The sequence below is a fragment of the Gallus gallus genome, chromosome 5 (assembly GCF_016699485.2).
Source record: "Gallus gallus isolate bGalGal1 chromosome 5, bGalGal1.mat.broiler.GRCg7b, whole genome shotgun sequence".
In the NCBI taxonomy this organism is placed as follows: domain Eukaryota; kingdom Metazoa; phylum Chordata; class Aves; order Galliformes; family Phasianidae; genus Gallus; species Gallus gallus.
In genome coordinates, this window is record NC_052536.1 from 24757326 (window position 1) to 24770243 (window position 12918).

General features: G+C 40.0%; 1 protein-coding gene across 1 annotated transcript in view; it reads right to left on the bottom strand.

The window, feature by feature from the left end:
* The window catches only part of SPTBN5 (spectrin beta, non-erythrocytic 5), a 92548-nt gene that overhangs the window by 34607 nt on the left and 45023 nt on the right, over positions 1-12918 (bottom strand). Inside the window, exons 35-36 of the mRNA XM_025151299.3 lie at positions 4013-4117; positions 2850-3035 (exon numbers count right to left, since the gene is read on the bottom strand). Coding sequence (XP_025007067.2) covers positions 2850-3035; positions 4013-4117 — 291 coding nt within the window. The remainder of the gene's footprint in view (positions 1-2849; positions 3036-4012; positions 4118-12918) is intronic.

Genomic DNA, 12918 nt, shown 5'->3' on the forward strand with positions numbered 1-12918 from the left:
TGAGGTCACTTAAACTGACTTCTCATTCGAATGAGAGAGGCTCATCTGTGCAGTTAGGCTGGGAAGCTAATGTATTCCCTGCATACTGCCTCTCAAAGGGTGATCTCTCTCCTATTTTTTAGTAATAGGCAAGGGCCTAATGGCAGACCGAACAAAACTATTAAAAAAAACACATCTGCACTCTTAGTGGCTTAATTTATTCTCACTTTACTGAAGACAAGGACAGCGAGTCTAGTGCTATACTCACTGCAGGTACATGAGAACAGTTTTATTTCAATGGGACTCATAAAAAAACATGGGTGCTATCGATTTAGAAATCCATGTTTTCAAAATATAAATGATTTTTTATTAACAGAAGTATTCCAAGTGTACACAGGGCTGTACATGCTTCAGATATTTATAATTCTCTCTCTCTCCTTTGAAACAAATAAGTAAATGTTACCTGTTCTCTTCTATAGAGGGTAAAAGGGAAAGGAAGTTAAGTACCAGTAATATGATGAACAAATGTCACAGTCAGCATTAAAATTCAGACAGCTTCAGAACTCAAGGCTTTGAACTGTATGATCTTTCCTCTGCAATAACTTCAAAAACTACACATATTTCTAAGTAGCAACCTACTCATTTGCCTTCTACGTTAAGACTGATATGTATAGGATTGATTGTTTTATTGTGGCAATAGGATAGACTAGAAGTCTGTCTCAGTATCACTTTCTAGCAGTGTGACCTATTCTGTGAGCTGCAAGCATGTGAAGTCTTCAGTTTGTCATTGTAAGCTTTGTGTAGAAACAAAGTACTATGTCCTGGCAGTGGTACAGACTACAGGATCTAGCTTTCTAAATCAACCATATGATGCTAGGCTCTCCATTTTGTCATTAGTAATCAAGGACTATGTTGATCTTGTATGGAAGTGTTAACTTTTGGAGAGTAACTAGGAGATTTTTAACCTTAATAGTGATCTCTGCTTTCTGCTAACACACACAAAAAAAACTGTTTCATCAGTGGAAATTACTTAAATTGAATTGAGGAGTAAGAATTTTCAGGGGGGTGGGATCTGTACTATCACAGAATCACAGAACTGTAGGGGTTAGAGGGACTCCTGGAGATCATTGAGTCAAATCACCCTGATAAAGCAGGTTCCCAAGAGTACATTACACAGGAAAGCATTCGGGCAAGTTCTGAATACCTCTGGAGAAGGAGACTCCCAGAAAAAAGAATAAACAATGACCTCACCGATTGCACAACTAAATTCAAAACTCATCTCTGCAGTTTAACTCTCCTCTGGGGACTGTTCTCATAAACGAACTCATACACACCCAGAACATCGTTACATTTAAGTTAAACATTCCATTCAACCAATGAGGACGGGAAACATTACTGTAAGAATTATTTTTTTTTAATTCCGTGGTGGCATTCACATTCTGCAGCAGTAGGCAATGAATTTAGATTGACAGACTAAATGAGTAGTTTGTTTGAGAGCAAAAACTCTCTACAGAACTCCTGGCTGACTCCATGCAGAGAAATTCCTCACTATACAGGGCCAGATGCTGTGTTATGTGTTATTCAAGAAGATGTGATGAAGGAGAACCCCTGGCCAGGCACTGATTTGACAATTACAGATAGATGGGAAGCAAATAAGCATTCCTAGTGAAGAAGTTGACTGTATCTCTAGGAGCAAACTGACAGTTTCTCCACTAGAGTGGATGTTTGCAGTTATGTGGCCTTTTCATCAGAGGTACAGTGTTCTTTTGAAAATGTTAGCACTGTGCAATGCATTGTCCATTCCATTCACTTCTAGGCCACAAGGTGGACTGCCTGTGATTGGTGGACTGCTTCATGTGGTAGGAAAGGGACAGCTAAATAATACAGGTTAATATTTGACTGTGTAAATAATTCTTAATAAAGTTAATTTTAAAAAGCAGAGTGCAGCTCTTGCTCATCAGTGTAGCCAAAGAAGAGGATATTTAAATATTTGATCATTACTGGGGGAGCTCTAAATAGCTATTATTATAAATGGAATTCGCCAGCTATTTATTTATTTGGTTGTTAGAAGCAAGTGTAAGATAGGTCTTTGCTGACAGCCCTAATTAGAACTGCGTCAGGACAAGTGCCCTTTTTGTGGGATGGGAGGTGGTAAGTACCTGCAGTTTTCCTTTAAAACATGGAGAATGTTCCAAGGGATGTAGCAGCAGAAGGGCTTACCAGGCCAGCAAGAGTGTTTGCAAATGTTCCTTCTTGTCTATGCACTGTTGCTTATGTCAGCACACTGGATGCTAAGACATTTTTCAGTCACACACACAGTGTGCTGTCCTTTGAAAAAACAACCCGTTATACCTTTCCAACTGTTGTGCCAGGAACAGAGCTGCTTAGTTACAGGACTACAGTCAGAACAGAATACAGGCTAACCTCATCTACAGAGACACGCTTATAGTAGCTGAAGAACTATGCTCACTTACAGAACTATTTTGAAGGCCTTCAGTAAGCACTCACTAGTAGAGCTTGCTGCCCTTGCCGTATTGCTTTCCGCACCATGTTCACTCTGCCTTAAAACACTCTCTATCCTAACAAAGGAAGCATAAAGTAGTGGCTGGCAGTTACTTTTTGATTAGTTTTATTTTATCAGGACTCCTGATGCGTAAAGCAGCTCGAATGGTCACAATCCCACAACAATGGTATGTATAGAAACAGCAATGGTATTGGCTCACCTACCACATGAACATAGCAGTACAGCAGTTGCCATCTCAGAGTAAATTATCAATTCAGCTAATCTCTAGCGAGAACAAGCACTTTATCCAACAGATGTAAGCAGTTCCCAATTCTTCCACTCCCACCCTAGTGTAAATTTCTCTTACCTCTGCCAAGTTCTGATAGAAAAGTGCCAGAAGAAGGGCGGTCTGCAGCTTTTCTCTCCTGCTCCGGGAGAGATTCTTGATCTGCTTCTTCCTCTGAAGAATGGTGTCCAGCTTGTGCTGAATCTGTACCCCATCCAATCCACCATCCTTTTCTAGCTTGTTTGCTTGTTCTTGAAGAGACGTTATCTGAGAAGGCAACAAATCTAAAGTCACTTTTATGCTTTCAAGTGGTGTTAAAGAGATAAAACTCCAGACTAATTTCCATACCATTTTTTGCTGGAAGGAGGGAGGGGGAAAAAAACAGTTAGGGACAGGTTAACCAGCATTTTCCCCACAACCCCCCCCCTCCCCCTTGCTGAGAACTACAGCATATCCACTACCTCCTTATCATTGGTTACTTTAGCACACTGTGATTATTTAGATGAAATAAAGCTGTAGCTACAGGAGTCCTTTTCCCATTGATCAGCTGGTGCAAGAAGTCATGGAACAAGCCTGGCACTTACGACTGCCAGGATTTTATTGTTTTGTGGAAATCAGGTGTTGGGAGGTAGTTCTCAACACAACAGTAAGTCTGCCAGGGAACAGGTACAGGGCTGGGAGCTCATTCCATCTGAAGAAGCAGGCACAGACCCAGGTTTCAGAGCTTAGCCCTAGCATGGGTGAATTACAGCAGCTGGCCACCAGCCAGCCAGATTCTTTTAGGTGTGGGTGAACAATCCAGATTCAATTCCACAGATGCAAAGAGACTAGACAGACATTATATAACAAACATATATTTAAATAATTAGCAAAACATCCACTCTGACATACTGTATTTTACATGCTTCAAAAGCCACAGTCTTTTTAAGAAAACTTCTGGTATCCATAACACAATATGGTTTGCTTTAAATATATATATATTTTCTTCTAGGTCCCAGTATTTGATTTTCTGAGTGTTTTTTTCATCTACTTCAAGACAATGCAGACAAGACTTGGACATGGATTGTTTAATACTTTTCTCCACTCCTCTGTCTGTTATTTCACTAAGCTTCCCCATTTTATTTTGATTCAAGCATATCAGGCACATCACACATCTGTTCAGCAATTTCATCTGTTGCCACATTAAAAAAAAAAAAAAATTCCAGTTTTTGTACTGGTAGAATATTCCTTATTGTTTACTGTACCTTCTCATCCTGTGATGCCAGTAGCTTCTCAAATGCCTCATGTTTCCTAATCAGTTGCTCTACTTCATCTACAGAGCTTCCAAGGTCACTGCTTTTCAAATAAACCTACAAAAAACATTTAATATTTTTCTCACTTGATTAAACATCACATAATCCCAATTCATAAACATAAGAAGGGATATTAGGTCTACAGCACACTTGAGAGGAAATAAAAGGAACAGAAGGCAATTCAGACTGAAAATGAAATAGCAGAGCTTCATGGTCTTGAGTAAGAAAGATACAATAGCAAGGTCCTACTATGTAAACTGACCTGTCTGCTTTCTCTAAATCACAAAGCTGGTGGTAAATTCAATAGCCTTTCTTGTAATCCAAAGCCAGATCAACACTGCCATGTCTGACGTGCCTTATACTTTCTTCTTAGAAGACATCCCATAACAGAGACTTTACAGCCTCCCTTGGCAATTTATTGCACTACTTCATTACTGTCACCTTTAACAAGATTTTCCAAATACATAACTTGAAAATGCATTGCTAATATTTCATCTCATTATATTCTGCCCTCTTCAGCACAGAAAGAAAATAATTTCTTTTACATTTGCTTCAGCTTTGTACATTTTTTAGGCTCACATAGGCTTAATAGGGATTTCTATCATCTCTAGCTAGAACTACTCTGGAGCAGATCAATCATTCCACAGATGCTGTGTCCTCTTGACTTTCAATTATTCTCATTGCTCTCCCCTGGGTTTTCTCCATTTCTGCTTATTTTGAAATGGTGTTCCTACGATTTGATGCAGTACTTGGCTGAGGCTGCCAGAGTGAAGGTAGCAGAGAGCTTATTCCTGGTGCCTTTCAAGCTGTAATCACGCATTTGTGTATGGTGCTTATCTTTTATGCAATACCTTGAACTCACATTCACCTTGTAATCTACATTAAGTTTCCAGAATCTTTTTAAAGGAACTGCTATATGACCAGTTTGTTTCTGTCCTGTATTTTTTCGGCTGATTATTTATGCAAAATATCATATGATTCTACAATCCTTTGATAATGTTGCACCTGAAACAAGCATATTAGATCTGCTATTTTTTCAGGCTGTGTTTCCAGCTGTCCGGCATTAATTTTATTTACTATCATGTCAGTCCCTGATGTAGGAAGACTGTAGTCTAAAATGAACAAATAAATAAATAAATAAGTTTTAAGGAAACTGTTTCACTATTCACTTTTAATAGTGTTATGACATTTTCTAATGAATCCACGTACATCCCTAATGCACCACTGTGCTTGTTGACTCCTTCCTGATGTTAAGAAAATAGGTTGCACAATTACTTCTTCCATGCATTCTGTCCCTAGGGAATCTTCTGAAGATGCTTCCCAGGCACATTTTACATGCAATGGAATGCACACCCACAGCACCAACAGGCCCAGGCAGCCCTGACAATTCTCTGAATGCCCCCCAGCCCCATCTCGGGGCTCCACTGAGGCTCTGGTCTGGCCTCTGCCCTGTCAGAGCTGCACTGAATGGAGTCCTGAGCCTGGCTCTCCTGGATGGACACAGATGGCACTTGCTTTGTTGCCTTCATCTCCAGCTGGTTGATGGAGCTTGATACTGCCACTCTGCTTGGCCTCTGTGGCTTAGAGGACTGACAGCTAGACTTAGTCTGACTTTCTTGTTCATTTTTTGGGAGTTAATGAGTGAAATATTTTGCATGTAGAGAAAAATGTACAGAAGAATACCACGCCCAGACCAGATGTTCAAACTGCTCTGTACTAATCCATGTAGTGCATAAGAAGAGACATGAATAAATCCCAACACAGTAATCACTGTCAGGAAGAGGGGAACACTGTGTACAATAGGTCTATGTTTTTAAGAAGTCCAGCCCATAAATATTAAATACAATTCCCATAAGAATGCAGGTATTTTGTCACTGAAATTTTAATCCTTTGATCTTTCTACTCATCAAGTGTATAACCTTATGAGAGATTGCTTTTTTAGAGTGTTTTTGTGTTTGGTTTGCTCTTGTGGACGAAAAACTCCGCACACATCTGTCTGCTCTATTGCTGCATTAAGCCATTTATAACTGGTTTCCATTTCTACACTGCTATTAGCTGACACAGAAAAAAAGCTATCAGCTGACGCTTCTCACTTCTGTTTGCTGTATATGAACACAGAGCCACATACTGCACCTCTACATTCATGTTTTAACAGATGCTTTAAATGCAGTTTCTCTACCTTACTTTGTGGATTATTACTGTCATTTCTGGTAAAAAAAGATTTACCTGAGGAAAAAGAAAATTGTTACGATTTTCCACATATGGCTTTAGGACCTTTATTTACCAACTGTTAGCAGTGAAACTACAGTGTTCTACATGAAGAAATTGCCAGTAGTTTTCCTGGTCTTATAATCTACAGTGGAAGAAAAAGCAAAGGGACATCTGCTGGTAAAGACGGTTACTTTCCTTGGAAAAGAGAGACATTTGAGAGCAGGGGTGTGGGACAGTGAGTCATAATCAGCTGCCTCTGACTGGTGTCTTGCTCCTACTGAAAATCACTATGCACGGGTAATACATTCAAGCCCCATTCCCTGAGCTCTCAGAGCAGCGGAAAAAGCGCTTCTGACTTTTGAGAGTGCCCCCAGAGTAGAAGCTCATGCAAGTGTGCTTGAGAACCCATATTTTAATACTGAAAAGAAAACTGTTACAAAAGAAAAGTGGCTGCGCACATTTGCAGGAGAGGCAATTGCTAGTGTCAGGAGCACTAGCAGTGCTACTTGAAGAGGTGATGAGATAAAAACTTTCCATTCATCTTGTAAACAAAAATCTTATTACAGAAATTGCTAGAATCAGACCTGCAACAATTTTTCATTTAAGCATTTGTTAGACCAATCTGAAAGCGGAATAGAAACTGGCTCCCGCACTGTGATGTTGGCCCTTGGCCAATTACATCATTTTCTGGCGTAGGGAATGGCTTCAGACAGGTCCCCAAACTCCTACTTTGAAAGTGACATTTTAATTTCAAATACAAAAACATTGCATAGCTCTCCTCAGGTAACCTACCAGGGCCTCCCACAGCAAACAGCAGGTATAAACTTTCTTTCAAGTTTGTTTCCATTATGAATCATGGCCCATCATCAGGAATCTAATTCTCAGCCACAAAAAGCACCAGAGACCTTACCACTTACTATACAATTGACTCATTTTTAACTGGAGACTTTGCAAAGATGCTTAAAACCACAAAATAGACTTGGCTCTTTCTGATATTTGAAACAGAACATGTAGCAAATAGCCAAGTTGTTAACAATACAAAGCACATAAATGAGGTTTTATCTCTACTTCAAGTGGAGTTTTTCACTATTTCTGAGCTCATTACATAGATTCAGCCATATTGTTGTGATAGCACCTCTTACATATGAGCTAACACAGAACTAAATGCAAAGTTCACCTAAAAAAAAAAGTTCATCTGAAGTAAAATAGCACTATATACGCAGTTATGTGACAGCGCAGGCCAGCTCTGCTTTTTGGAGAAGTACTAAATGAAACAGTCATACAGACATGCTGGAAGCTGAGACAGCCCTGCAAGAAATTTGGCTTCCAATAAATGTCATTTTCATTTCTCTAGAAGAAAAAGTATTTTAAGTATTTCTGTGAATCCACTCCCTTCTCTTGCTTCTGCTCTTCACAGTACAGCAAGCTTAACATATTTTGCCCCCCACTGCCTGCTTGGGGCTTGCTGCTGAGATGGCTGGAACTCCACTGAAAATCTTTCAGGTCTAAGCATGTACTAAAGGCTAGTATTACTTCCAGACTTAAAGTCTTCACTTGAAGAGTGTAACCCAGTCCAAACTCTGCCCAGACAAATGATAACAACAAGGTTTGATTTTATCTTCTGATAAAAGTAAATAAATAATAATAAAAAAGAAATAATGGAGAAGAAGTTTTAGCAAAGTAAATTATATATGCTTAATACCGTGATTACATATTGTTCACAACTAAGTAATAGAATACTTTGTCATAAGTGGAATAAAACACACTAAATTGTTTCTAAAAAGTACATGCGTATACCTTTTCTATCATACTGACATCACTGTATTGTTGGCCACCGATCTCACAGAACAGGTCTGGAATTCTAATGTTAAATGTACTTAAAAATTTTCTTCCCTCCCATCCACTGCATGCTGTCTCTTTTGCATAAGAGTAAAATTATCTGATATTGAAAAAGTAGATGGGAGAAATACAGAAACCAATCAGTGTTTGTTTTCCTGTAAATGCCACCATCCCATCAATCAAAATTCTCAAGGTGTTAGACAAGAATCATATGCTCTTACAATTTTTACTTATAAAACATTTGCCCGAAGGCAGATTAAATTCCTCTTAAATTCCCCTTAGTTTCACTGCTGTACAGTTCCTGGGATATCTAAGTCTGACAAGCAATGGAGACTAAATTCCCCCTTTTTCCCCCAGGAAAAGGTGATATCTACCTTTTTCTAAGGGAAAAATTACTTTCTTCCCTCACAGTTAAATTGCAACTTTTTTTTTTTTTTTTTTTTTTTGGAAACAAGGATTACTTTAAAAAGTTTACAAACCCAAGTATTAACCACTTAGAAATACAACGCAGTTTGACAAATGAGAAAATGAAAGCAATAGGAAAAAAAAAAAGAAAGAAATTAAAACATAAGAAAAACTACACTGTGGATTTGTCCTAGGTCCCAGACTGATTGTCAGAGAGGAAGTTCTTGGTTTAAATGTCTTGAGCCTTAAAAGTGCTGAGCACTAGAGCCCAATTATGCAAAACCAGTAAGTACATACACAGAACTGTGCATGTCAAGTTAACAGTAGAGCTCAAATGGTTAAAATGAAACATTTGTGAAAAGCTGGATCAGATCAGAGTGCTCAGCTTCATTTAGAAAGGATCAAGAGGCATCTGCAGCCTTGATGACAGAGAACAAAAGTTGCTTTCTGGCTGCCCCAAAAGTCATCCTCTAGGTAATGGGAACATGGCAGGAAGCATACAAGAAGGAATCCACATGATTCAATTAATGCAACTTAAAACCTGTGTTTGCAAATGTTCCTAGAATGGAATGGAAATCTTCACTACTTTCCTCCCAGAACCAATGTTGACAGCAATAGACGGACACCAGGAACTTTCTGCACGTCTGTGAGCTGAAGACATTGTGTGAGTTGGTATGTTTGGCAAAAGGTCTTCAGGGCATACACTTTCTAGGCTGCATGTTTCCTGAGAAGGTCTCAAACCAGATCTTGCCCATGGCTGTTGCGTAGAAAGCAATCCTGAGCAGCAAACTGGATTCACTGATAAAGAGAGGTCAGCCCCAATCCCCATAGGATGAAGAGGCGGACCAGTGATATCTGCAGCATGTGTTTTGATAAAGATTGTTGGACTTGGGCTCCTTCTAAATTCTCTTACCACTTGGATAGGCATTGCAGTCCAAGGAGTTGCAAGTATCAAGGTGATTTTGGAAACCTTGTGGTGAGCAGGTGTTAGCCTATCGCATGGAGACTTCCCAAACTCTGGCTTTGATGAAGGATGGTTCTGAAAGACAATCAGCTCTGGACTTAAATCCCTGCTTGTGACCTCACTCCCATAAGCTGAATTTTCTCTTCCAGTCAGTGCAGCTGGGGACAGCCAGATATCTCTGGAGACAGCTTCCTGGGGAAAGCTAGGATACTTCGAAGAAGTCACATGAAATCTTGTGATTTGAAGAGCTGGAGACCCACCTGAAGGGAAGCCTGGTTTTGGTTTCTGGGATCCTGTTGAAAGACCAGCAGGAGTTTCAGGCAGCTTTTCTAATTGGGGCATGAGAAGACTTGAATGAACGTGATTGCTTGCATGGGAATCTGCTCGAAAAGGCTTTACTGTCAAGCTGCAAGTTGAAATGTAAAGCTTCATTGAAGCATGGAGATCTTGCATTTGGACATTGCACTGGCTACAGCCTTGCTGGAGTGGGAAAGAATCACAAGGTTCCAGAGATGCACGCTGATTTTTGCTGCAGAGTGTTGAAACATCTGGAATAGCAGATAGGTCAACATTTAGACGTGATGTCCAGCTTGGTGGAGCTTTGCAGGAAAGAACATCAGAGGGCAAAGATACAGCAAACTTCAAGGGATTGTCTTTTTCAGAAGAAAAATGAACACTTTTATCTCTTTCTGAATATTGCTTGTAAGATGCAGGTGTTGACCAAGTGCCAGAACCTCCACTTCCACGTCGCTGGGTGTCTTTGGGAGAACTGGACCACCTGGCTTTCCTATCTGAAAGATCTGCACAGTGACTAGCATTCCCCAAACCTTTCCTCCAGTCTGTGTGTTCCAGGACGACATCTAGCCTCGAACAGTAAGCTCCAGAAGACACACTGTTTGGTGATGAGCTGGCATTTCCTTGAATGATCTCTGCAACTCGACCAGTGGGAGCATGCCTTGCTGTTGGTGGCATCTTTTGGAAAGGCCTGTCTTGCACAATAGATTCAAAAGGAGGAGGTGGGGTCATTCCGCTGGGAGATAGCATCACTTCCGCAGTAGAGACATAGACAGGTACAGAAGAAAGTTTGCAGCGATGGTCCCTGCATGACATTCTGCAGCTTAGTCCTAAACGATGCAAAACCAAAGCCACAGAAACTTGCCTTTCTCCCTCTTTTTAAAACCAACTCCTACTCCTTTTTCCTTTGGTACTGGAAATTTCCATTCTTCTTCTGAAGCAAAGGAATGAGAGGTTAATAAGCATTCTCCAGGGAAAAAAAAATGGCAAACTAAAAAAATCCACATTCAAAATAAAATCACACAGCTCTTCTAGTACTGCTACCACCACCTATCACGTCTGCAAAGTGATATGAGAGCGGGATGGGCAGAAAGATAAATTACAGAGCATGAGGCTTTGCTCCCTGAGTGTTCTGACAGTGAGACTGCAGACGGAGTAGGAGGGAGCCAAAAAATGCTTGCCAGAGACAGTCTGTGTACTTGCTGTTATTTCATTTGTGGGGAAAAAAAAAAAAAAAAAAAGGAAAGCAGCTAACCTGAGCAATGCATCTGCTGCTGCAAAAAGGTTAGAAAAGAGCAGAATGTGCAGGACACTGCTACTACTCAAAGCAAAAATGATTTTTTTCTTTCTTCTCCGTTTCAGCTGTTGCTTGTCTGCACTCTGAATGGCAAGATCTCAGTTTGCAGGTCTTCAGAGAGTTTCCTACAACAGTTCCAAGCAATGGCACAACTGAATTCATAAAAAAAAAAAAAAGATAGATGTTTGCATAATTTCCTCCACATGTGCTCTATTTTCTTTAGCATTGAAGAATCCTAGACTAAATTCTGCAAAAATCCTTCGAAGGTTTAAGTAACTTGGATGTAATATAAGATGCTGGCATGAAGTCAAACCTGTCACACTGGCACAGACAGCGAATGAGAGAGCAGTTCTCAGTAGCCGTTCTTAGTTTAAAACACTCATGTGTTGCCTTCTTTCTTCCTCCATTCCTCACTGCTGAGAGAGACTTGGTCTAAAGCATATGAAGTTCTGGGAAAATAGGATCCAATAATTATGGGATGACAGGAGCTGCTTTCTTATAGATGTGAAACAGTGAAATGCATGTGCCTTGACTTAAGTGTTTCCTTGAACACAGAAGTCAGAAAAAAACAAGGGTGGAGTGATTGCTTACATTTGTTTGCTTGAGAGGAATTCTTTTTGAATGCATGTTTGCTTCTGTCCATTCTGAAAGTAGTAAATAAGGAAATTCCCATTGGGAAAGTGGTTTGGGAGTCTTCAATAGATGTCTTAGCTGAATAATTTTTGAAAGCGCGTTTGAAAGGGCTCCTCCTGCCTGTCTCCCTAGGGAGAAAATCTGAGTCGCTATGCAGCCATATTTTAACTCCAGATAGTAGTAACAGAGCTCCATCCAAACATAACAGATTCCTCTTCCAATTGTTCTTCAAATACAGAGAAGTAAAATACAAACAGTGATAAAGAAACCTCAGTACACTGATTGTAGTTATTGATCCAAAGGGCAGATGTTCGCAGCTGCAAAAAGAGCCCAGCAGTTCTCAGTATTCCTCCCTCGTTCAGACTGGAGTTTGGCAGCTCAGGAATAATCTGTTTGAAGAATTTTCACTCAGGGTGATGAGAGAATGAAAGCAATAGGGGATATTCTGGAAATACAGGAATTCCAGCTGTGGTGGGATTTCACTCAGGCCCAGGCCAACGCATTGTATATTAAGGAAGAAGTAGAATTCAGAAGGCAATTCCTTCCTCTTCCTTCATGAATAGCAGCAAATGATCCTCTTCTTGCAATGATTATCTTCATGATCCCATTCCATTAATTCCTTTAAGATATAGTTTAATTCTTCTCTATGTAGTCTCTGGCTTTTCAGCAGTGTAATAGGCTAAATTTGCATCCCTATGTAGTTATACTCACTGTAGACTGACACTGCTTTGGACACTGAGGTGAACACCAACATTTCCTGGTCTCAAAGCAGTAAAACTGACTTAAAGTCAGTAAAATGTGATTTAAAATGAGCAAAGAGCAGTGGCATTTGTGAAGTATGGCTGAGATGTGCTTTTATTAATAATTTCTGGCTCTGAGGAAAGCTGATGCTCCTGGGGAGCTCTTAATTGTACTTCTGTACAGTGTCAGCTGTGGGTTAAAACCAAGATGAAAAGAATGGACACAGCAAGAGCATAGAAGAAAATGAATAATTCCTGTTAAGAAAGGCCTAATTGGTGTGTTCAGGAGTGGTGTATATTGAAACTCATCCTGAATGCATCTGATTGTTTGCATCCTTGGATATGTACAAATTCACTGTCTCCTCTTCCCAGGTAATAGAACTTTTACACATTTCCTAGGTTAAATTTGAGAGCCAAGCTGTAACAGTCTTTTCTACGTATCATGATAGACTGGTGATAGCAGGGACAGTGTCAG